Source organism: Pleurodeles waltl, chromosome 11 (assembly GCF_031143425.1).
Source record: "Pleurodeles waltl isolate 20211129_DDA chromosome 11, aPleWal1.hap1.20221129, whole genome shotgun sequence".
Taxonomy (NCBI): domain Eukaryota; kingdom Metazoa; phylum Chordata; class Amphibia; order Caudata; family Salamandridae; genus Pleurodeles; species Pleurodeles waltl.
In genome coordinates, this window is record NC_090450.1 from 354,267,401 (window position 1) to 354,294,234 (window position 26,834).

Here is a 26,834-nt window from a genome sequence, read left to right on the forward strand (position 1 = left end):
TATGCAATATTTTTAACTATACCAATAATTCCAAAAAACACATTTCTTCACTTTTAATAGTTTGCATTCTTATTGACGTAGTACTTTGTGACGTGTGACTTGTTTGGCCCTTATATTTTTTTACCTGGCCAAGTTTAGTTAATATAAAGATGGACATGGTGAAAAATGGCAGCAACTAGTTTTGCTTTGCAAGTTCTACTGATCTCTTGATATACTTTTTGTCATGAAATTGGGATCCAGAATGAAGCCATCCTCAAGAGTATAATGTATATGTATTCCCTTTTATATACAGGAGTGAAGGACTTTGTGCAGAAGTTCCTAAATACCATTAGTGGAAGCAGATACATTTTTATGGCTCTTCCATTGCTGACAGTGAAGAGTAAGACTAGGGACAACAATGTCTTTTTAACTAAGGAGGTGCAGCATTCCCCACTGCTAACACTACAGTGTGCAATGCTTCCCCATGTGTGGTTGATGATGTTAATGTGCATTACAGACCTCAATGTACATTATTATAGTTTTTATTTGTGCACTGATTGAGTGCTCTTAGCATACGTTTGAATTAGCTCTTGAAATGGATGAGAGTGAGTTTGCTTTATTTATGCAAAACTAACATAATATTTTATTTTGTGTATACAACTGGCACATTTTCTATTCTCTGCTGCTTAAGCTGAAGTTACATTTTCAACTTCTTCTGCTTGATAATGGCGGCCGCTATGAGGTAAACAAGTCTGCAATGTAATTTGCTAATAGCTCTGGTTTTCGCAGTAGTGGGGATATAAATGTAAAGTGCACTAATGCTTCAGAATGCTTCAGAATGCTTTAAATGAAAGAACATTCTTCAGCTGAATGTAGCAAACACAGAGATTCAAATGAGGCCCCCACAAGCTCCACAGACGCATTACAGTGGAAGAGGTGTGTAAGTTCTCCCTAATTTGTAAGAAAACAGAAAACAGTTGCTAGGAATATACTGCCCATCGGGACAGTCAAACATTGGTCCGTAGCAGGTATGCAGGGCTATCACTTGACTTCTACAGGAAACAAAAACAAGCATTTGCAATGCAGTTGGTTTTGCGTTTGCTCGAGTTAAAGCTATTAACGTTGTAAACTCCTAATCGGACTTTTCTTGCCACATAAACTAAAAATGAAAAGTAAAACGGTTTCACATAAGCGAGCCGACGGCCGATATGAGCCCACAGCAGGCACACAAAAGGAAACGGAAGTTCGATCGGAGTGAAACGTATCGGCAACAGTGCAAATATCCATTGTGGTATCTGGCTCAGATACTGTAGAATCTTGCACTTGTTGGATTCTTAGAGCAAGATATAGAACACTGTACATGTCATCAGCAGGGAGTAGAATGTTATGTTCTGAATAGGAGGAGTTGCTGGGAAGAACTGATGTCAAGTGGATGGGATCTTTTTTCTTCTAATAAAGATCTTCCTTTAAGCTTCTTAGAAATCCTTGCGTGAATGTATCCTGCAAATTCCCACACTGGCGTAGTCGGCAGGATGAGGAAGAAGATCTCAACATGTGGGACAACTTGAGTTGTCAGTTTCACTGGGACGTTGAGCACTACTAAAGAGACAGCATTTTCTTCTTTGGTTGTGAGAGACTTCTACACACATCAGGTATTTCATGTTTGAGGTCTGTTTCCTTTGTAAAATGTATTTTGTGTTGAGCAGGGGCTGGACTTAAGGTTTCACAGTGAGTCAATCCTCTCATTTAATTGATGCCATATGACAAAGGCTGCCACCCTGTAAACAGTACATGCTATTAGTAACAGTACAATTGTGTGGTGTAACCAACTAGCATGGTACACAGCACACTTCATTAGCATCTCTCAAGTTTCACTGTGTGTTATTCAGAGCTGCTGCTTGTGCATAGCACACATCATTAGTAACTATCAAAAGGGGTTGTGTAGCCAAGCAACGCCCTTCATAGCACACGCCATCAGTGACTCTCCAAGCATGCTGTGTTTCCAGGCAACGCCACTTCTTATGATATGGGTCATTACCAGCTTTCTGGTCGTGCCTATTAACCTAGCTGCGAGACTCTTTATCCTCAGCTGATCTGTGTCCTGAGCAACTCAACGACCCACTAGGCTATGTACAGTGCACTCCTAAACGGCATCTAAAGTATTACTGCACTTCACCAGGAAATACCTCTGTGATACGCACACTACAGTACAAGCATACTTTATTGTTGCTACGCTGCACTTCACTGGGAAATATTTCAGTGATGCGCACACTTTTGTGGACCAGTCTTTGTATTCACAGATTCATTTCATGTGTCTAAATTGATGCTGCGTTTTACCAGGAAATACCACGGTGATATGCACACTCAAGTACAAGCATATTTTGTTGTTGCTACCCTGAGTTTCACTAAATGAATATTTCAGTGATGCACACACTTTTCTGAATCAGTCTTTGTGTTCATTGATCCGCTTAACATCACGTTTAACGCCACATGTTTCAGTGATACGCACACTTTTGCTAATCTGACTCATTTCGTACACTGTGTATCTCTCAGTGATGCACGCTCTTTTATGATATGTGCTCACTGTTGTTTCCATGACTTCAATGTTGTGCTTTTCATTTATACACCTCGTTTGATCTACATATCTACACATTTATTGACAGTTATATATACAATATATGTTTGTATTTCACTTTACTGTTGTAGAGTTTATCATGCAACATATTCCAGCTCCTGCTTTTTTCCTCTCTAGCCCAGGCACGCTGTCCATATAGTGGCAGAAGTGGAGAAAGGTTTGTGGCACTTCTTTGAGTGTGGAAAGAAAAACCTCTTTACTACTTCATTATTTAGGACTTGAAGGTCAGGAGGTTTTTTGATCATTTACCTGACCTTCCTGAAGTGGAATTAGAAGGTTTTTTTAAAACAATTGATAAACATTATCTGCCCAAAGTAAGTACTATTTTAGAAAGATACAATTTTTCTCAGAGAATGCAAAGGAAAGAATCCGTAGAAGCTTATGTAACTGAATTGAGAAAGCTAGTGTCCTCGTGCAAGTTTGGTAGCTTAGTAGATGAACGTATATGCGATCAATTTATGTTGGGCTGTAATATTGAAAAGGTGAGGGAGGAATTGTGGCTGAGGGACGAACCTTCACTTAATGAGGTGTTAGTAAGTGCTAAAAGGATAGAGCACTCAAAGTGTGTTGATGTCATAAAGAAAGAAGGGGGAAAAGAGTCAAAGAGATAGTGGAGAAAATATAATTCTACTTCATGTAAATGTTATAGATGTGATAGAATTGGACATCATGCCAAGGACAAAAAATGTCCTGCACTTAAAATGGTTTGCAATAACTGTGGTGTGAAGGGACATTTGGGGTTGGTATGCAGAAAAAAAAAAATGCAAAAACTAGAGTTAAGTGTGTTGATGTGGAAGGAGATCATAAGATTTGGAGGCGATAAACTGACAAGTGAATTTGCATGTGGTCAAATAGCACAGTAGGTTGAGATGAATGAGAAAAAGGAAAAAAACTGTCGCTATAGATACCATTTTAGTGGAAGATGAAGCAACCAAAGTATTATTTGACTCTGGTGCAAAAATAACTATTGTCTAAAATAATTTCTTCAATCCACGTTAAGAGGTAAAGTTGTGTTACTGAAACCGGATATAAAACCATGTGCATATGGTGGTGAGCCCATCAAATTACAAGGGTATTTCATTGGTCTAATTGAATACAAGGGACAATTGGTTTCAGGGAAGATGTATGTTTCGAAGAAAGGAGACAGCGTTAATAGTTGGTGTCATCAAGGAGATTTGGGAGTAATGCTTGATTAGACTTCTGACTCTCCTATTTGCATTAAAGACAGGAATGAAATGTTTTGTGTAGGAACAGTCTCAGATAATGAATACTTACAGAAAATAAAATCAGATTTTTCTAATGTGTTCAGGGAAGAACTGGGGTGTTTGAAGGACTACAAACAAACTTTTACTTAAAGCAAATGCTCAGCCCATTACTTGTAAAGTTCGATTGTGCCTATTGCTCTCCATCAGGAAATGAAAGAAATCAGTAAGTTAAAAACTAGGGGGATCATAGAAGTTGAAGGTATAGAATGGTTGGCTCCAGTTGTTGCACCAAGAAAATCTAATGGGAGCTTACGCTTATGTGTAGATTTAAGACAGTTGAACAAAAATGTAGTTGTGAATAAATACCCTTTACCCAACAACTCAGACTTATTACTTCTACTTAGAGGAGCGAAAGTATTTAGCACTTTAGACCTCACTTCGGCCTACCATCCGGTTGAACTGGAGAAGTCATCCAGGGACTAGAAGTATTTTATAACTCCTTTCGGTACCTTCAGATTTGTCAGGCTTCCTTTCGGGCTAGTTTCTGCTGCATCTGTTTTTTCAACAGGTAATGGAAAAAAGCCTGAAAGGGACGGAGGGTGTCTGCATTTATCAAGATGATGTCCCCGTTTTTGGGAAAAGATGATAATTAACATGATGTAAGGCTCAGAGAAGTTAAGGAGATTGGAGGAGAGTAACCTCACTCTAAAGACTGAAAAGTGCACATTTCATACTAACACTATAATCTAGCTGGGTCATAACATTTATGGTGATGGTATAAAACTTAAGCTCAAGCTGGTGGACACGATTTAAAAAATGAGTTCACCCAGATCGAAGGAGGAATTTATGATGTTTTTATGCATGGTGGGGTACTACAAAAAAAATTGTCAAAAACATTGCTGATCATAGTGTTAAAATGAGATCACTTATGTAAAGGAGTTTAATTTTGCTGGGACTCAGAATATGAAGACAAGTTTGAGAAAATTAAAAAGAAACTTAATGCAGCACCTAATTTGAGAAATTTTGATTTGAAGAAAAAAATCTATCATCCCTACTGAAGCCAGAATGAAAGGCTTGAGAGCAATGTTACATCAATCTTGAAGCAATGGTTTACACACCTTAATGTTTATTTCCAGAGGACTAAAGGATGCAGAGTCTACATATTTGGTAATAGAGAGAGAAGCTCTAATAGTACATTGGGCATTGAAGAAATTGAAGAGATTTTTGCAGGGTCTGATTTTGAAATCAGAACTGATCATAAACCACTGGTATACATTTTTAATGAAAAGGGTTTGGATCTTATCTCGGGAAGAATAACTAAATGGGTGCTAGCTTTACAAGAATATAATTTTGAGGTTAAATATATCCCTGGTGCTGATAATGGGGTGGCTGACACACTTTTGAAGACTTTTCCCAGTTGATGAAGTGAAGTTATTTCTGCACAAAGTTGGAAAGAGGAACTTAGCTCAGATAAGGTGTTGTGTGAAGTCATTTCCGATGTAAGCACGGGATGGATCTACAAGAAGTAATCTTCCGATTCGTGCAAAATATTTTGGGGAGTAAGGGATGAACTTAGTACGGTCAAGGACTTATTATTCAGATGTACTAGACTTGTACCTCCCAGTAGTCTGAGGCTAGAGTGGATCTTCTTTTCTTCTAATAAAGATCTTCCTTCAAGTTTCATAGAAATCCTTGCATGAATTTATCCTGTAAATTTCCACATCCATGTAACCCGCAAAAGTGCAATTATCTATGTAACTGGCAAAAGTGCAAATATCCATGTAACAGGGTCAATGTCATGCAAAGCACTTGTCTACTGCCTAGCGAGATCGCGACACCCACAATATAAAGAGAAAAAGTAGCCCAGAAACCATAACAAAAATATGGAACCTCATATGTTTTCAGTAGTTGGCCGGTGCGCTCGAGGTGGGCTAAACACCGGAAAAATGTAAGATGCATGCATGTCTTTCACTAATTAAATCAAGCAAATTTTAAATGGCAAGCCCACGAACCAACCAAACTGATGGGCGTGGTTAAAAGCCCACAGAGAGATTACACCAGGGACACAGCGCTAAAAATAACAGGAGGCTGCAAAGCTATTAAGGGGTTCTAAACTGATCAGGGAGTTGCGATGAATAAAGTTCTATATCATGTTCCCTTTGATAAATATTCCTAATCCCTGACATAGAGACTACTATGACAGTAATCCTCAAGTATTTGATTTATAAGAGTTTAGCAAATAATAAACACTAATTACCATAGAATACCAAAGTTTGTGTGTATACACATTTCAGGGTTAGAGTCCCTTATCAATACTCTGTAAAAGTAAGAGTTTTGCTGGCACATCTTTTGAATTAAAAAAAACAAATTGGCTGTCATTACAATTTAGGGAAGGGTTGGAAAATACTCATCCATACATTTCTCTGCATAGGCAGAAGCCCCATTTTGGGGGCTAACGAAGCCTGCGGGGTGTGAAACACAAAAGACACGATGCCTTGACCGATAGATAATCAGGAAGGTGAACACTGAATGCCAGCACAGTGAAATAGTTCTGGGGAGGTCAATATAATTCCAATGCTGACTGAGCAATGCAGGAATAGGTTTCTTCTTTAGATTACTGATACTAGGACCCAGAGTGTGGGCAGTGCATCATGACTGGTACACAGACAACGGAATGTTGCTCCCTTCTCACCTGCTCCTCTAGGCCCTTCACTCGCTGCTTGTAAGCTCTCTCACGGGAATCGAGCAGGCGCTCCGACTGAAGCTGCGCACTGCGCAATCTCTCTGCCTCCAACTCCAGGTCCTGTCGGTGCCGAGACGTCAGCTCCATCAGCCGCTGCGTGTGAGCACGCTCCAAGTCTGCGATCTGCCCCTAATTGAAAAAGATTGAAAGGTTGAGACGAACCAATGACATGACAGGAAGTGGCGACAGTTAGTAAACTGAAAAGTATAAACAGAAGAGAAGAATGGCAGAAAATATTTTTTTTTATAAGCAACTTTATTATCTGAAGATACACGTGATCAGGTAGAAAGATGCAAAGACACAATATGGCGCTATATATTAAGCTGCTCTGCTCATGTACTTCCTCTATATCTCGCCTTAAATGTATCCCTGCTGTTTTACAGTTTATCATCCTGGAGCCTTGTTCTCTGACCTGCAGGTGCTGGTTCTGACTCAGGGTTTCAGCCAGTTCTTGCTCCAAGGTGTTCAGCGACTGATCAAGCTGCCCTCGCTCCACGCTCAGCCTCATGGCATCGTCTGCTTTCCTGAGCTTCTCTCGCTCCAGCTGCAGGGATGAAACACTCATCAGCACAGCCATGAAAGGAGCAAGGGGTCTTTCACATAAGAACGCCTTAACAAGGATGCAAAATGAAGGTTACACACAGTAGGGGCGAAAGACTATCAGCCAGCACCAAGGTTGGATTGGGGCCACAATTAGGCCCTGCAGTGAAAACAATGTGGCCCACATTCACAGATCGCAACCTTTCGCAAAACACAGTTCAGTTAGGAGCATGGACCTAATGTTCATAAACATTTGCAGTACTAAAAGTATTCTAAACCTTATAGGGCCTGTAACTTTTGTCAAGACTGGAAACAAAATTATTCCACATAATTCTCTTGGGTGTTCTTGGAATATTTCTCACCCTGAAATTCCCTTAGAGTCCTCTCCATCCTTAGGCCTTTTACACTCACCCACGGCTTTTAGATATGTGCAGTACTTTTACACTACTTAAGAGAGGTTCTGTAGTGTAGTGTTCAGAGACTGGCAAAAGGCGCATAGTTATAGTTATTTTACTTGCAGGTATCTTCATGCGTAAGTTCTAACAAATGGAATGATGCTAGTGTATAAATACAAAAATAAATATGCATAGTGTCACTTTCTTCACAGTTTTATATAGTATAAACTTGACACAGGAGTGTTGGGGAGCTTTACAAGAGCACCAGATAACAATACAGAAGGTCAGATAAATTTATTTGGAGGCTCGGGTGAATTATGTGATTTGCCCAGGATCACAGGATGCTGAGCTGATGCTGGGACTTAAACATGGTTTCTCACTTTCAAAGTCCGCTAAGGCAACAACCTCTCCCTGCTGACTACAGGAGGATATGGGGCAGGCAAAGAAGAACAGCAGAGACTAATTTATCCCACCCTCTTCCATGGAGGGGAGGGGACAAAAATCAACTGCAGAGTTCCCTCTCTGCCTCTTACCAACCCCCACCACCCAACTCTCAGGTCCTCTCCCCTGCCCCAGTCCTCTGCAAAGCAAGTGGTAACTGCTTACCATCGGGAGCTCTGTCACACCTGGAGAGAGTCAGAGGGGGCATGCAGTGACAGCCGGAGCAGCCCATTGTCATTCTGCCTATGATAATTAGCCGGCTGACCTGCAGTGATTTGATGGAAACAGGTTTAGTATTTGCATATAAAAGCTAGTATAACAGGCTTTCACGTTGTGCACTTGGTGGCACCAGAGAGGACCAATGCAGGTCGCACTGTTTAACAGATCTAAAAACCGGCCCATTAACTGGCCTCAGACACATGCCCATCGGCCGATGCCCGATTGCCCGCCTTGCCAATCCGAGGCTGGCCAGCGCTATGCTTTGAGTGGTGAGGGTAGAGGAATGCCAACCAGTATACAGTTAAATGATGTAAAAGATGCTTTATATTTACAAAGCACATACATTGTCCCGTATGCAAAGTAGCACAGAAAGTTTCACAGGTATGTACATTCAATAACGTTGCTAGTAGATGTAGTCCTGAGATCTTTCATTTTCATTTAGACAGTTCAGTAGCATACACTCACCCTTATTAAGTAGTGCTGACCAGGGGCATAGTGGGGTCAGTATGATTGGGGAGAGGAGGGGGGTTGTTTAGCTTCAGATTTCCCAACAAGTATGCTGGCACAGGATGTCAGAGTACATTATATGACAAGCAAGGCGCGCGAAAGGGGCTTAAGAAGCAGTGAAAAGAGAACAATGCAGATTGGTGGGTGTAGTAAGTGAGAGAAAGTGAGGTTTTTCCAAACTGAGGAAAAGATTGTGTGTGTGTTTTTGTCTGTCTGTGTAAAAATTCCTGGTGAAATCTGACAGACACCTCACCATACCCAACTATTTATCACAAAATACATTTATTGGGGATGTGGCAGTCTTGTGCAGCTAACTGATGATTGCTCAACTGATGGGGCTCCGGAGAGTACAATAAAAATAGCTGATGTAAGCACCAGTGTCTGTTACCTTTGGTTTTATTTGTGGAGGCTCTGAAGCAGGAATGTACCTATTTTCCATGCTCTTATTGGCGTCTACTTTTAATTCCTGCAAAAACCAATGATCTTTCCATCTTCACACTTACGTCTGCTCACAAGTAATATGTGACAAGTCCAGCAAGGTTTGTGGACAAAGTAGCACTTCTTTTCTGAACTTAAGGACATGCTTTTGAAGCCTAAGCTGCTTTTGCATCCTGCATGAATGTCTATTCCTAGAATGTAGCCTTTTATTGTATGTGTCCTTTCTGAGTACTGCCTGCCTTCTGAGTACTACTGTCCCAACTATGCTTTGCATGTATGTAAATGGGTGTGTCTGTAGCTGTGCCAATGCTTGAAAATATAAGTGCCTGAAGGTTCTTGTATTGTATCGTAATAGTATTTATATAGCGCTTACTACCCCTGACGAGGCATCGAAGCGCTTTTCGGTGAGTAGCACGCTACTCTGGAAACCAACAAGAATTAGTGATGAATTAGTATCGGGAAATAGGAGTACAGTTTTAGTATTATTATGAGTGAATTTGAGCCGCGCATACAAGAGTTTGTTAGTTAGATTGACTGGAGTAATGGAGGGGTGGAGGAGGAAAGAAATCCAGAAGTGTTAATTGGGAGTATATCCCTCATTTACTCAACCCAAAGGCTTGGGATGAGTAAAGGGGGATGGAGAAGGGAAGAGTCTCTGGAAGGGTTAGGGAGATCATAGTAGCAGGGTGAGATTGAGGGAGAATTTAGTCGGGTTGTGTGGGAGGTCATGGTAGTAGAGTGAGGTTTGGTGAGTTAGATGTGGAAGCAGAGGGAAGAGCTTAGGCAGAGTTATTTAGGAGATGAAAGTAGTAGAAAGGATTTGGGATGAGTCAGAGTGGGAATGGAGGATAGTTTGATAAAGACATGACAGATGATGAGGGGTCGATAAGTGTGATAAGATGAGAGCAGGGATTCATAGATATCTAGTATAACAACCCACCCAGGAGCCATGCAATGACCCACGAACATGCCAAGCACAGAAACAAACATATACACATGCATACATACATACATATATATATATTTATGCATACCCACACACATGAATACACACACATATGCACATACAATACATAATTAGAACCATGGGTCAATATACTTAGTCTAACAGGTTTAATTGTGTGCTAATGGATGTCTGTATGTCTGTTTACATCTGTGCCCGAAAGCATGTTAGTTTCTCTGTGTACTTATTTATATTTGTAGGTGCTTTGATGATTTATCTGTATGTCATCCTTAGTATATGCTTTGTGTGTGTATACATGCCTAGGTGACCGCATGTCGTGTCTTTCTGCGTCTGTATCGACCAGACCTACTGGCTTTGCCAATGCAAGTTTTTCTTTGATGTTTTATGCTTGGAAAATTAAAAAGAAAGCTGAAGCCAAAAACCTGAAAGAAGGATAATCCCCATTAGGAACTATTTCAAAGTTGTGCAAGAGGAAGAATACCTACTGTGTTCCCCCTCATAGGGCTGAAGACGGCCCCTTCAAATTAGCACAGGGATATCCATAATAAGTCCTTCAATAGATATATAGAAATATCCATCAGAATGCCTTCAGTAGGGGAGATCTTAGCAGAAATGCTGTCAGTTTACCCTCAGACTTGCAATCACGAAACCCACAAATTGACTTTCTCATACATTTTGCTATTAATTCTTTCCCAGCAATTAGCCATTGGTTCACAAACTGGCTTAATGTTGTGTACCCAGGGCCGGCTGACCTCAGGGGGGCGCTGTGTTTAGCAATAACTTCAGAAACTTTTGATTTCAAAGCAAGTGCTGTAGCCTTCAAGAAACAGTTAAAATGTCAAGATACCTCTTGTGATTAATGTTCCTGCTAGAGAAAGAGGGAGAGCGATGGGAGTTTTACCTATTGGCTGCTTTGACTCAACATAAAGTAGTATAGAGGATTAATATGCCTGCTGCAAAAAACAACTCTGGGGCATATTTAAGAAAAGTGGCGCTTTGCAGGATTAGCGCCAATAATTTTGATGCTAATCTTGCAAAGCACCCAGAGGCCCATTGTAACCAATGGAAGCTTCCTTTTAATGCCTGTTCTGAGCAGGCGTTAAAAGTGCCGGAATAAAAATGACGCAAAGAATTCTGTCAGATTTCTTTGCGTCACTTTTTTAGCCCACCTAGTGAGAGGGTGCCCCCTTTGCATACATTATGCCTGGCGCAGGCATAATGTAGCGCAAAGGGTTACAAAGTGGTGCAAAGCCTGCATTGCGCCACTTTGTGAATATGGCACAGCATTTGTGGCCTTCTAATGCCACATTAGTGTAAAAAAATGGCACCAATGTGGCGTTAGAATGGCACTGTGGGCTCTTAAATATGCTCTATGGGGCATATTTGAAAAAAGTTGAGCTGCACAGAGTGCTGCACCACTTTCTTGTGCCCCTGAGCACTCCCCTAACACCACCATGTGTGCGCTGTATTTAAAATACGGTGCAACATGGCAGTAGTTAGGGGACTATTGTCAGAATTTTTGACACTTGTCCGGCGCTTTGCGGGATTAGCGTAAAAAATGTTGACGCTAATCCTGCAAGCACCCAGAGGGCTATTGTAACCAACAGACGCCTCCTTTTAATGCCTGCTAAAAGTTCAGGAAAAAAATGAAGCAAAGAAATCTGTCAGATTACATACATTATGCCTGGCGCAGAAATAATGTAGCGCAAAGGGATACAAAGTGGCGCAATGTATGCACTGCTCCACTTTGTAAATATGGCATGGCGTTTTTGGCCTTCTAACGCCAACATTAGCGTAAGAAAATGACGCTAATGTGGCATTAGAATGGTGCTAGGGACTTTTAAATATGCCCCTATATTTAATGTGGCGAGCTGACTGGATTAGTAAAGCCAGCCTTTACAAGTGCTTTAAAATACATGAATGTATGTGAAAGGGGAGCGATGGAGAGATGAGGGGCACATTTGCTGGGTGGTAGTGAGTGAAACCGAGGAGGTGGTCATGGGGTGGGGGGGTGCCACAAACTGGCGCACATCACGCCACCAGTCCTAAAGCAGGCCCTGTGTGTACCTAGAGTATTGGGTGCGATTGCTTTACTCCACATTATGCAGCAATGTTGGGAGGGTTCATCACCAGCAGGGGTACAATCTTGGTTAGCATTTTCATTAGATCTAGCCACTGCCAGTTAGGTATCTGGAATCCTGTTGAAACCCACTCTAAGTTTTTTCATGTACTATTAGCAGATATGCCCACCACCCTTGGATAGACTGCAGCACAGCTTTAAGACCACAGCAGGAACACTGCCAGTTTATCTTTAGATTTGAAATCACAACCCCCCCCAACCTTGACCCAGTGTTGCTTTGCTGTAGCTTTTAGGGTAGTCCTAGTTTTTAGTATTTGTTTTGTTACCTGTTAATTTGACTTGCTGTAATTGACATTGAATTTAGATGAGGGATTAGTGTTTTCCAACTAGGCAAGATTTCTCCACTTCTGCTATTTAACCATACTGTGGCGGCTTACACCAGTGCAGTATTGGCAAGACCTTCTCTCATTCTCTGTTTGCCATTTTTACAGATCAGGATTTCCATCAAATTGTGGTCTGCAGCTTTTTCGGTGTTTGGTTCATGTGTAGGTTAATTCTCCACCTTACAGGGGCGCCCACAGGGCTGCTACACCACCCTTCTGAGCTGGTACACTGCCAACTGTCAAACGTCCAGGCTCTGCTGATACCTTTTGCTCTTTTCCCATAGATGAATACATTAAGCCTAGGACATATGAATCTTGCGTGCTCCTCTTGTGGTTCTCTTCTGAATAAGAACCCTAAAAAAAATGGCTTAAGTCTGAAAAACTTTATCACACCACCCAGTGACAACGGTTTGTCTCTGATTTTTGGCAAAGCAAAACGAAGCCCCTTGCCCGGCTTGAAAACGTAAATTCAGCCATGGAAAGCAAAGAAGAAATAGCTGAATTAAAGGATTACCACTTCTTGGGAATGATGTCTAGTAGAGCCCTAGCTAATAAGAGCTAGTGACCTCATTCGAGTGGAATTTATCCCATAAAGCTACCGCGTTTTGGGTGTTAAAGGTCAACCCGGCAAGGTGGAGGGATATCGCTCATTGCCTATCACAAGCTGAAAGCAAAAGAAGAGGAGAGAAATATCAAACTAGTCCTTTTCGCTCTCATGCTCTTTGGCAGACAATGCCTTTTATTTTGTTCTGTTATTTTCTCTCCTTCACTCTTCCGTACCATAGCAACAAGCCTCCTAAAAAAGGACACTGCACAGAATACAATTACAAAGAAAATATTATATAAATTGGGTACCTGAAAGTTTAATGCAAGCCATCGATCTCCCAGTCCTTCGTATGAGATGTTTGCAATTTTTTAAGCCCACCCCATCAGGTAGGACGCGGAAACCAGTCCTGTGGTTGAATCACCATCTTCATGGTTCCCATTCAACATTAACATCGGGGGACACTTTGAACCAAGAATGTCACATCATTGATACAGAGTAGTCATTATAGTTACACAGATATTTCTACCTCAAAAGAGCAGTTATCATCTTTAGGTAAAGGGACCGTATTGAAGCTACTGCAAACTTGCTTTGTCAAATAATGGCATTTAATGATAGCATAACCAATGCCTTGGACACAGTACTTCCATTTACATGTGTTGAAGGCCAGTTATTCCATCACATAAAAATAGAAATACGTTTTCACCTGCACTACGTTTTCACCAGTTGTATGCATTTCCAGGTTGCAGCTCTCTGTGAATGGCTTGGTGCTAATAATGATCTTGTGGTGTAGGAAAGTACCCTCTTTTTAGCATTTTACCCCCATTTCTGCCCAATGTCAGTGTGTTTTTGACTGTGTCACTGGGATCCTGCAAGTCAGAACCCCAGTGCTTAGGGTTTGTAGCCTGCTTGTCAGTGTTTTTCACTGTTTTCTAAATTGTCACTACAGTCCTGCTAATCAGGACATTAGTGCTCATGCTCTGTGTTCCTACATTTGTCACTACATACTGGTGACTCAGTATTTCACTCCAAATTGGTATTCTGGTCCCCCCTTATAAGTCCCTAGTATATGGTACCTAGGGCATTGGGGTTACAGGGGATCCTTATGGGCTGCAGCAATTATTTTGCCACCCATAAGGAGCCCATACAAAGACTTCTACGGGATTGCCATTGCAGCCTGTGTGAAATACTGCATGCACTATTTCACAGCCATTTTCACTGCACCACGCCACTTATAAGTCACCTATATATCAGGTCTTCCAACTTTGAATGCTGGGTGCAAAGTACCTGTGTGTGAGGGCACCCCTGCACTATCAGAGATGCCCTCACATTGTCCAGGCCCATTTTCCCAGACTTCATGAGTGCAGGGGCGCCAGTATAAGTTTGCCTATGCAGAGCTTCACAATGGTAACTCTGAATAAGGCCAAGTAAGGTGTCTAACAACTGGGAATTGTACCGCAATACTGATTCCAGTATTGGATGCACAAGCCCATGCACTCTGGGGGCTCCTCAGTGGACCCCCAGTACTGCTGTACCAGCCTTCTGAGGTTTTCACTGCAGCCCCAGCTGCTGCCACCTCGGAGACAGGCTTCTGCCCTTCTGGGGCTTGAGCAGCTCAATCTCAGGAAGGCAGAACAATGCATTTCCTTTAGGAGAGGGGTGTTACACCCTCTCCCTTTGCAAATAGGTGTTGCAGGCATGGGAGGGGTATCCTTCCAGAGCCTCTGGAAATGCTTTGAAGGGCACAGATGGTGCCCTCCTTGCATAATCCAGTCCATAACTTTTCAGGGACCCCTAGTCCCTGCTCTGGCGTGAAACTGGACAAAGGAAAGGGTAGTGACCATTCCCCTGTCCATAACCACCCCAGGGGTGGTGCCCAGAGCTCCTCCAGAGTGTCCCTGGGTTTTGCCATCTTGGAATCCAAGGTGGTGGGGCACTCTGGGAACTTCTAAGTGGCCAGTGCCAGCAGGTGAAATCAGGAAGGCCTCCTCATAGGTGCCTACCTGGATGGGTGACTGGTCCCCCTCTCAGGGCTAGTTAGGGTCTCTACTCAGGGTGTTTCTTCAGATTCAGATTGCAAGACTCCAGCAGGAATCCTCTACATCCTTTACTTCATCTTCTACTGATGGATCAACTGCTGACTGCTCCAGGAATTCTACAAAACTGCAACAAAGAAGCTAAGACGACTTATGCAACATTGTATCTTCAGCCCCTGCCAGCAACTGCAACAGTTTCCAGGTTGTGCATCCTACGAGGACTGCCTGTCTTCATCCTGCACCAGAAAAACCAAAGGAATCTCCAGTGAAATGACGGAGTCACTTCCCTGCTTTAGCAGGCACTTCTTTCTCTGCAGCGATGACCGGTGGCTTGGGTCCCCTCTCCAGACAGGCGTGGATCTAGCAACACTGGTGGCAGACTAAAGTGAGTCCGACAGTCCCAACATCCAGCTGTCCAACTTTAGTGGAGGTAAGAGCTTGCCTCCCCACGCAAGACAGTACCCCCGTGCACTGCATGACTTGCAGTTGCTAAGGCTTGTGCGCGAGCTTCTTCATGCACAACACAGCTTAGGCCCCCAGCACTCCACCCTGCGATGCACAGCTTCCTGAGTGGTTCACCAGCAGCGTGGGAATCCTTTGTGTCGTGCTGCGTGGGCCTCATTTTGCCCCTCCTTTCTCCCCGTGCTGTGGGACTCCTGTGCACGCTGCCTGGTCTTCTGAGGGCTCTCAGTGGCTGAGAGCCCCCTCCGTCTCCCCCCTCCTGGGTAGAGGTCACCAGGTCCCTTCTGGTTCCCGGCAGTGCCATTTTCCGCCAACTGCGTGTTTTGTGTGAACCAAGGCTTGTTGGCAGAATCCAGCAACGCAAGCCAGACTGCATACATCCATCCGGTGTGGGACATCTTCTGCACCAATCAACAACCCGCATCTGTCTTCTTTGGTGCAGTACTGACTGTCTTCTCACTGGTGGTTCTTCTTTTGCACCTTCATCCGGGGTAGCAAGGGCTCCTGTTCTCCCTGGGCTCTTCGGTGCTTCTTGGACTTGGTACCCTTCTGCCACAGGTCCTCCGGTCCAGAAATCCATTGTTGGTGTCTTGCAGTCTCTTCTGGTTCTTGCATTATCTTCTATCACGACTTCTAGTGTGTTTTAGGAAACTGTAGGAGGCTGGCCTGGTTTGTAGTGGGTACGTTGGGTACTTACACCTTATACCAGGTCCAGTTATCCCTTATTAGTGCAATGCAGTAGTGTTCTAGCAGCTTAGGCTGATAGAGGTAGCTATAGCAGAGCAGCTTAGGCTGAACTAGGAGACATGCAAAGCTCCTGCAGTACCACTTGTAGTTACACAGTACTTATACACAAGTAAAGACAATACTCAGTTACCAAAAATAAAGGTATTTATTTGTGTGACACAGTACCAAAAATATCTTAGAGACAATACTCGTTCTGGAGGTATATATTATACACAATATATACACTAGGCACCAAAATAAGGCAAGTAATTAGACACAGGATAGTGCAAACAATAGGAAATGCTATAGAATGCAATGGGAGAAAATAGGTCTAGGGGCAACACAAACCAAATACTAAGAAAGTGGAATGTGAATCACAAATTCCCCCCTAGACAAGTGTTTTGTGTGCATAATCGCTGGGAGAGTAAGAATACAGTAAAGAAGTAAATGACCCCACCTCAGAGCCCAGAAAAGCAGGAGTAAAGTACTGCAAGTTTCCTTAGGACACACTACACCTCGTGATTGGAATTATTGCAGTAACCAACCAAGTCTGCAAACAACAACTGCTGGATTCCTGGACATGAAGACCTGCAAAAGAAGGGGACCAAGTCCAGAAGTCGAAAGAAGTTCCAGGAAGGACAGGAGCCCCTGCCAACCCAGAAGAGGGTGTAAAAGAAGAGTCCTCGGCTGGACAAAGACTGCAGGACTGCACCCAAGGAAGGAGCCAGTGAGTTACTGCGTGATGCAAAGGATGTCCCATGACGTGAGGATGGATGCAGACGTGATTTTGTATTTGAAGTCGGCAACAAGCCTTGGTTATGACAAATTTGGGTTTGCATCAAAATGGAGCTAGACCCAGAAGGGACATAGGGGGCCTCAACTCTGTGTGAGGAGAGGAAGGGGGGGCTCTCAGCACTTTAGAGAGCCCTCAGGATGCCAGACAGCACCCACTGGAGTCCCAGGACACTGGGACAAAGGAGGTGCAAAACGCAGTTGGTGCAGCACTACAAAGATGGGTCCCACGCCACCGGAGGTCAACTTAGCGAGTTAAGCGCTGCAGGATAGAGTGCTGGGGACCAGGGCCTGGCTGTGCACGAAGGGTATTTGCAAATAGTGCACAGAGGCCTCAGGAGGTGAAGACGACGCGGTGCACAGGGGTACTGTCACTCTCAGGGAAGGAAAGGTCTTACCTCCTCCAAATTGCGGCAGCAGGACCTCAGGACAGTCTGTGTCAATGGGGTCCACCCACTGTGATCCAAGGAGCATGCTCGTCACTGTGAGAGGAGTCCCAGAGTACCGATCGCTGACTTAGAAGGTGCCTGCATGAGCAGGGGAGTGACTCCGTCAACCCATGGGAGATTTCTTCGGTCCTTCTGGTGCAGGGTGAAGACAGGGAATCCTCAGAGCCTCAGAGCTTGCACACCGTGGAAACTGTTGCAGTTGCTGGCTGGAGCTGAAGCTGCAGAAGAAAAGTATTCCTTGTGGATACTTCGTTGCTGTTACAGCGGTTCCTGGAGCAGGCTATGGTTGATCCGAGGTCAGAGGATGAAGTAGTAGTTGCAGAGAATTCCTGCTGGAAAATTGCAAATATAATCTCAAGAGAACCCACAGGAGCGACCCTAAATAGCCCTGAGAGGGGATTGGCTACCTTATCCGGTAAGGACCTACCAGGAGGGGTCTCTGACGTCACCTGCTGGCACTGGCCACTCAGAGCCCTCCACACCTTGCAAAGCAAGATGGCTGAAGTCTGGGACACAGTGGAGGAGCTCTGGGCACCACCCCTAGGGTGGTGATGGACAGGGGAGTGGTCACTCCCCTTTCCTTTGTCCACATTCTTGCCAGAGCAGGGGACAAGGGGTCCATGAACCGGTGTAGACTGGCTTATGCAAGGAGGGCACCATCTGTGCCCTTCAAAGCATTTCGAGAGGTTGGGGGAGGCTAAACTCCCCAGCCTGTAACAACTATTTACAAAGGGAGAGGGTATAACACCCTGCTTCCAAAGGAAATGCTTTGTTCTGCCTCCCTGGGACTGAGCTGCTCAGAGCCCAGGAGGGCATAACCCTGTCTGTGAGGTGGCAGCAGCTGTAGCTGCAGTGCAAGCCTCAGAGAGCTGGTTTGGCAGTACTGGGGGTCCATGGTGGAGCCCCCAGGATGCATGGAATTGGCTCCCCAATACCAGATTTGGAATGGGGGGACAATTCCATGATCTTAGACACCTTACATGGCCATATGTAGGAAGTTGGCTCTGTATGTGCTATTTCAAAGTAAGGAATAGCATGCACAGAGTCCAAGGGTTCCCCTTAGAGGTAAAATAGTGGTAAAAAGAGATAATACTAATGCTCTATTTTGTGGTAGAGTGGTCGAGCAGTAGGCTTATCCAAGGAGTAGTGTTAAGCATTTGTTGTACCTACACATAGACAATAAATGAGGTACACACACTCAGAGACAAATCCAGCCAATAGGTTTTGTTATAGAAAAATATATTTTCTTAGTTTATTTTAAGAACCACAGGTTCAAATTTAACATGTAATATCTTGTTTGAAAGGTATTGCAGGTAAGTACATTAGGAACTTTGAATCATTTCAATTGCATGTATACTTTTCAAGTTATTCACAAATAGCTATTTCAAAAGTGGACACTTAGTGCAATTTTCACAGTTCCTGGGGGAGGTAAGTTTTTGTTAGTTTTACCAGGTAAGTAAGACACTTACAGGGTTCAGTTCTTGGTCCAAGGTAGCCCACCGTTGGGGGTTCAGAGCAACCCCAAAGTCACCACACCAGCAGCTCAGGGCCGGTCAGGTGCAGAGTTCAAAGTGGTGCCCAAAACGCATAGGCTAGAATGGAGAGAAGGGGGTGCCCCGGTTCCGGTCTGCTTGCAGGTAAGTACCCGCGTCTTCGGAGGGCAGACCAGGGGGGTTTTGTAGGGCACCGGGGGGGACACAAGCCCACACAGAAATTTCACCCTCAGCAGCGCGGGGGCGGCCGGGTGCAGTGTAGAAACAAGCGTCGGGTTTGCGATGTTAGTCTATGAGAGATCAACGGATCTCTTCAGCGCTGCAGGCAGGCAAGGGGGGGCTTCCTCGGGGAAACCTCCACTTGGGCAAGGGAGAGGGACTCCTGGGGGTCACTTCTCCAGTGAAAGTCCGGTCCTTCAGGTCCTGGGGGCTGCGGGTGCAGGGTCTTTTCCAGGCGTCGGGACTTAGGTTTCAGAGAGTCGCGGTCAGGGGAAGCCTCGGGATTCCCTCTGCAGGCGGCGCGGTGGGGGCTCAGGGGGGACAGGTTTTGGTACTCACAGTCGGAGAGTAGTCCGGGGGTCCTCCCTGAGGTGTTGGTTCTCCACCAGCCGAGTCGGGGTCGCCGGGTGCAGTGTTGCAAGTCTCACGCTTCTTGCGGGGAGTTGCAGGGTTCTTTAAAGCTGCTTCTTGAAACAAAGTTGCAGTCTTTTTGGAGCAGGTCCGCTGTCCTCGGGAGTTTCTTGTCGTCGTCGAAGCAGGGCAGTCCTCAGAGGATTCAGAGGTCGCTGGTCCCTTTGGAAGGCGTCGCTGGAGCAGAGTTCTTTGGAAGGCAGGAGACAGGCCGGTGAGTTTCTGGAGCCAAGGCAGTTGTTGTCTTCTGGTCTTCCTCTGCAGGGGTTTTCAGCTGGGCAGTCCTTCTTCTTGTTGTTGCAGGAATCTGATTTTCTAGGGTTCAGGGTAGCCCTTAAATACTAAATTTAAGGGCGTGTTTAGGTCTGGGGGGTTAGTAGCCAATGGCTACTAGCCCTGAGGATGGGTAAACCCTCTTTGTGCCTCCTCCCAAGGGGAGGGGGTCACAATCCTAACCCTATTGGGGGAATCCTCCATCTGCAAGATGGAGGATTTCTAAAAGTTAGAGTCACCTCAGCTCAGGACACCTTAGGGGCTGTCCTGACTGGCCAGTGACTCCTCCTTGTTGCTTTCTTTGTTCCCTCAAGCCTTGCCGCCAAAAGTGGGGGCCGTGGCCGGAGGGGGCGGGCAACTCCAGCAAGCTGGAGTGCCCTGCTGGGCTGTGACAAAGGGGTGAGCCTTTGAGGCTCACCGCCAGGTGTCACAGCTCCTGCCTGGGGGAGATGTTAGCATCTCCACCCAGTGCAGGCTTTGTTACTGGCCTCAGAGTGACAAAGGCACTCTCCCCATGGGGCCAGCAACATGTCTCTAGTGTGGCAGGCTGCTGGAACTAGTCAGCCTACACAGACAGTCGGTTAAGTTTCAGGGGGCACCTCTAAGGTGCCCTCTGGGGTGTATTTTGCAATAAAATGTACACTGGCATCAGTGTGCATTTATTGTGCTGAGAAGTTTGATACCAAACTTCCCAGTTTTCAGTGTAGCCATTATGGTGCTGTGGAGTTCGTGTTTGACAAACTCCCAGACCATATACTCTTATGGCTACCCTGCACTTACAATGTCTAAGGTTTTGTTTAGACACTGTAGGGGTACCATGCTCATGCACTGGTACCCTCACCTATGGTATAGTGCACCCTGCCTTAGGGCTGTAAGGCCTGCTAGAGGGGTGTCTTACCTATACTGCATAGGCAGTGAGAGGCTGGCATGGCACCCTGAGGGGAGTGCCATGTCGACTTACTCGTTTTGTCCTCACTAGCACACACAAGCTGGCAAGCAGTGTGTCTGTGCTGAGTGAGAGGTCTCCAGGGTGGCATAAGACATGCTGCAGCCCTTAGAGACCTTCCTTGGCATCAGGGCCCTTGGTACTAGAAGTACCAGTTACAAGGGACTTATCTGGATGCCAGGGTCTGCCAATTGTGGATACAAAAGTACAGGTTAGGGAAAGAACACTGGTGCTGGGGCCTGGTTAGCAGGCCTCAGCACACTTTCAATTGTAAACATAGCATCAGCAAAGGCAAAAAGTCAGGGGGCAACCATGCCAAGGAGGCATTTCCTTACACCATATTTAGAGTTACTATTGTGAAGCTACATATAGGTATTGACCTATATGTAGTGAACACGTGTAATGGCATCCCGCACTCACAAAGTCCCAATAAATGGCCCTGAACTATGTGGGGGCACCTTTGATAGTACAAGGGTGCACTCACACTTAGTATCTTTGTACCTAACCTTCAGCAAGTGAAGGTTAGACGTAAATGTAACTTATAACTTACTTAAGTGCAGTGAAAATGGCTGTGAAATAGTGTGTGCACAATTTCACGCAGGCTGCACTGACAGTCCTGTGAAATGGTTTTCTGAGCTCCTTATGGGTGGCAAAAGAAATGCTGCAGCCCATAAGGATCTCCTGGAACCCCAATGCCCTGGGTACCTTGGTACCGTATACTAGGGACTTATGGGGGGGGGGGGCAGTGTGCCAATTGAAATTGGTAAATGGAGTCACTAGCCTATGGTGACAAATTTAAAAGCAGAGAGAGCATAAGCACTGAGGTTCTGATTAGCAGAGCCTCAGTGACACAGTCAAGCACTATACAGACACACACATTAGGCCATAAACTATGAGCACTGGGGTCCTGACCAGTAGGGTCCCAGTATGACAGGCAAAAACATACTGACATACATGTAAAATTGGGGGTAACATGCCAAAGAAAGATGGTACTGTCCTACAGAAACATGCTGTGTTTTACTCCTGCTTTTCTGGGCTCTGGGGTGGGGCATTTTACTTACCGTTGGTGTTTTCTTACACTCCCAGCACCCCTCTACACACTACACTTGCCTAGGTGGGAAACAGACTTTCACATTCCACTATTTTAGTATACGGTTTGTGTTCCCCCTAGGCCCATTGCAACCTATTGTGATTTTCACTGTTTGCACTATTTTCTGACTATTTACTTACCTGTTTTTGGTTACTAGTGTATATATTGTGTAATTTACTTACTTCCTAAGAATATAGTTTCCAAAGTATTTTTGGCATTGTGTGACTAAAATAAAGTACCTTTTTTGTAACACTAAGCATTGTCTTTCATGTGTTTGAGTACTGGGTTACTAGAGTGGTATTGCAAGAGCTTTGCATGTCTCCTAGTTTAGCCTTGGCTGCTCTGCCTACAGCTACCTCTAGACAGCCTGGCTTCGAGATACCTACTACATTTCACTAATAAGGGACAACTGGACCTGGTATAAGGTGTAAGTACCTTTGGTACCCACTACAACCCAGGCCAGCCTCCTACACGTGGAAGGGTCCTTCCTCACCTAATAATGATCTTGTGGAAGAGTCCTTCTCCACCAGACAATGGCTCGTTCTCTATATCTGTCATATATTAAGGATTTTATGTGTTGTAATTTATTGTATGTTTACATAAGCTAGGATGTTAGAATTGTCATGGATCTTGTGACTTTGCTTGTTGTATATATCGTACATCTAATGCTTTATCTTTGATGATGTTCTTAAGGATGTGTCTTTTACGAAATAAACATCATTTGATTGGTTTCTCTTTCTAGTCCTGGGTCAATGTCTGACGAAGAAAAATAGGTGCTGATCCACAAAAATGAGTGCTGGGGGGCCCACCTCAAACCACCAGCTCAAATTAGGCACTGAATACATGTATCCGCGTACAGCGTGACCACAGTACAGATTTACCCAGAAACATTCAGTTCTGGCTAAAACCGCATTTCCACACACATTTTATTTTTTATTTTTGGTGAAGGTAGTTCTGAAAATAGCTGGATTACAGAATCATTAGATCTATTGATGAAAAATATGACATTGACACAATGGAAATATATAGCCATGGTCAAATCTCAATTGAAAATATTTTGATTCGAAGAATCAAAAAACTACTTTTTGAATTGGTTCTAAAGAAAAAAAACAAAAAAACGATTTAATTTGTTGACTGTCATGTGTCCCAAATTCCCGAGCAATTAAGGAATTATTTAGTAAGAAAAGGAAAAGTTAGGACACTCTTTAAATATATTGCAGGTTTTAGCTGTAATTGGGGATTGTAGGAAGCTGACTTCATATATAGTGTACCAATGTAGGGGGACACCATTCAAAGAGTCCAGACAAACCTTATTGATTTATAGGGGCTTACTTTAATAATCCCAAGTGCTCTATTTCTGGTAGTGTGGGCAAACAGTTTAGGCTTATCAGAGGGGCATGTTGAGCATTTGCTGTAAACAGTCATTGAATGAGACACGCCTTCAAAGAAATCTGAGACCAATTTAGAAAAATAACAGATTTTTTGTATATATTCTGACACCAAAATCATCTACATTGGGTAAATACTTTATGCACTAGGTTTTTACAGGTAGAACAGAAGACAATTACAGCTGTCAGATTTTATGCACGACCCTCGAACGCTGTATTGTCATTCTAGGGAAGAAACATACACTGCATTGAAATACTTGCAAATGGTTTTCAGGGTTCCTCTCCTGGACTGAAGGGGCTTAAAGCCCAAGGTCCAAGAAACCACCAGCGGTTCGGTTTTACCTTCCCTGGTGTGTCTGGATGCAGAGGTGCTCGCCACGATAGTAGCCTCGAGCGCTACGCGGTAAAGTCAATGGAAAAGTCCCTGAAAAAGGAAAAGGCCACAAGTGGGGAATGGGAGTGGGCCAGTCCGGCAGAACCCACAAGCGGGGCTCAACTCTTGGAGGTCTCCAGGGCATGAGGACACCATTGGCAGACATCAATCGGCTAGGGGGCTCAGGTGCAGAGATGTTTTGTCCATCGGATCACTTGAGTCAGAGGCTCTCAATTGGTTTTGAGTGACCTGGAGAGGGAGAGAAAAACAAGACTGCTGGGCGCCTCTTGGTGAAGACCTTAAAGATCCTGATGTCCCTCGTCAGCAGGTCAATGTGGCATCAGTGGTGTTTGGGCTGGACACACAAGCCTTGGTGTTGCAAGGGCTGGCATACTCAAGGTATTGGTGCAGGGAGGCTCCGGGCAGGCTCAGCGTCTCGTTACTTGGTGAAGCGACAGAGCTGCCCTCCTGGGCTCTCAGTGTCCTCCTCCTGACGAGTTGCTCCTTTGGAGGACCTGATGGTCAGCAAAACAGTGAACCAGGCAGATGCGGTGAGCGCCTGCCGATGCAGGAAGTTAGCTCCTCCATCCCAAGAATGATGCTATTTGGTTTGCGTAGTACTGGACGGACTTCCAAGGTTTTGTGGAGGCTGGTCAGTGGCAGGACAAGTAGTTTCTTACAACTGTCAGGAGAGCAGCAGCCAGGCAGGGTTTGGCACCAATGTCAGTGCTGGTTCACAGTTCTTGCATTGTTGGCTCTTTTTAGTACTTCTTGTGTTCCCAGAAAGACAAATCTATGTCTCTAGTGCCATTGTGACTCGTAAATACTGAATTTAGGGGTGTTAAGGGGAGTGTAAGATAGCAGCCAATACCCCTGGGGGTGACTACAGCCCCTAGATGACCACTTCCTGTGAAGAGTGGAGATTTTCCTGACCCAGAGTTCCTAGTTCCACCAAAAACAAGATGGTGCAACCCTTCTTCAAGTGTCCACTTCAGGCAGCCCACTTTATGGGTGTGAGTAGTCTAGGAGTGGAACACACCTCCTGAATAACTAATTTCCGCCTGCTCTGGTGCCAAATGGGACTTAGGGCAGGCGATGGTGTTTCCCATGACTGCGGAAAGCCAGGATTACATATCAAGCAAAGCCAGCAGAGGCTTTAAAGCCCCCTGCCCTAATATGCTAAATTGTTAGCCGCCCTGCTGGAGGTGTGATCACCTTCCTCCAGAGCAAGCATTGTTCTGGCCTCTAAAAGCACATGCTCTCACCTGCAGGGGGTCAGAAATGTGTCTGTGGTGGCAGGCTGGATGCGACCAGTCAGCCAGCACACAAAGAGACTGGTAGGCTTTCAGAGGGCACCCTTAAGATGCCCTCTGGGTGCGTGTCATAATAAATTTGATACCGGTTTCAGTACGGATGTATTAAGACAGAGTGTTTGATACCATTACACCATTAGTTTAAGCACAGCCACCATGTAGCTGGGTCATTCGTAATGACCAATCTCCAGTACATTTCCTTAAGATGCTGCCTGATCTTGTGATGGAGACACAGGGGTTGGGGAGAACCGCTGGGGAGACTACCATTATGGGAAAGTAACACAACTGAACTCCTTGAATGGTGTTAACGCTGAGGGCGCTGGGGAAAATCAAAGCAAGAAGGATGTACCAACATATGTTACTGTTATATTTTTGGTTATTACTCCTTTAATATTTACCATTAATTCATGTCAGAATGAATATCGTTGATGTATGTCTTACAATTTATGAAGCCCTGTTGCTGGGCATCCTCATAATTAAAAGCTAATAGTAAAAAAAGATGGCTGCCTGGTCACTTGCAATGTCTAGCAATGGAACTATGCATCACAGGGGTACATTTGATCATGCAGGTGTGCCCTCACATGTAATACAGTCCACCCTGCCTTAGGACTCTACGCCTGCTGTAGGGGTGACTGGCATATTTTACAGGCAGTGGTGATGAGCATTGAACACAGGGTGTGCGCAATGATATGTTTTCAAAATGGTATGCACCATTTCCAACATTCTGCAATGACAGTATACATGCAATTTATGTGTGGAGCCCTTAGGGTGGCATAATACAAGCTACAGCCCTTAAGGACCCTCTTCAGTACCCAGGCCTGGGAACCATTTATTAGGGACTTACAAGGGTGCTATAGTCCTTGTCAATTGGGTTACAATTAGACATATCTTGTTTTAAGGAAACAGCAGTGGCTCTTGGGGCCTGGTTAGCACTTTCAGTCAAAAAACATCAGTACTAGGGCAAAAAAGGTGCGGGTGACCATGTCAAAAAGGGCACTTTCCTACAGGGATGGTTAAAATTATAGAACAAGCTAAGTTTCTGATAACAGTGAATTATATGTAAATCACCATGACAATATTCTTCTGGTTTTCACACATTTGAGCTATTTTAGGTCTCATTTGAATAGATTTTCTTTGGATGCAGGAGCTCGTACAGTGAATGAAGCTTTCAAGTTTTGAAGTTGAAGAGTATTAAATAATACACTATGCCAGAGAAAAAGTTAGTTACATTTGGTACCACTGTTTCTGGAAGGTACATAATCTTCCTAAAGTCTTCATGGTTGTATGATGGAACAACGCATGCCTGAACAACGCAGTCGGAACAGCGACCGCATTGTTTCCACGCATGCCTTTGCAACTATTTTTCATTGTAAAAGCATGCCTCTTAGAGGCATGTGTGGGAACTATATGGTTGGTTCTAGCATGCCAACCCCCTCCCTCCCTAAAAACGTAACTACCCGACCCCCCACCCGCCCTAAATATTTATTTACCCCGCCCCCACCTGCCCTAAAAATATATCTATCCTGCCCCACCACCTGCCCTAAAAACACTACTCCCGCCCGACAGCTTTGTTCCAGAATCGTTCCGGACTTTTTCCAGTCTTCACCCTATGAAGACTCCTCAGACTGGTCTGTAAAACGTATATCTAAGCAATGACTGCCTCGTGGCCTTCCCAGCAACACCACCTCAAACTGTGCGGTCTTCAGAGTATATTAAGTGCCACCCAATGCCCTGGCATCAGTTCATTATAATTTTTCTGTATGATATCAGGGCGTGCAGAGGCACTAAGA

At 44.5% G+C, this 26,834-nt stretch overlaps 1 protein-coding gene across 2 annotated transcripts in view; it reads right to left on the reverse strand.

Annotated features, from left to right (window-relative positions):
* CROCC2 (ciliary rootlet coiled-coil, rootletin family member 2) overlaps positions 1-26,834 on the reverse strand; it is an 878,259-nt gene that overhangs the window by 116,225 nt on the left and 735,200 nt on the right. For both annotated transcript variants that reach the window (XM_069213663.1, XM_069213664.1), the window contains 2 exons: positions 6,975-7,106; positions 6,512-6,691 (listed from right to left, as the gene is read on the reverse strand). In XM_069213663.1, coding sequence (XP_069069764.1) covers positions 6,512-6,691; positions 6,975-7,106 — 312 coding nt within the window. The remainder of the gene's footprint in view (positions 1-6,511; positions 6,692-6,974; positions 7,107-26,834) is intronic.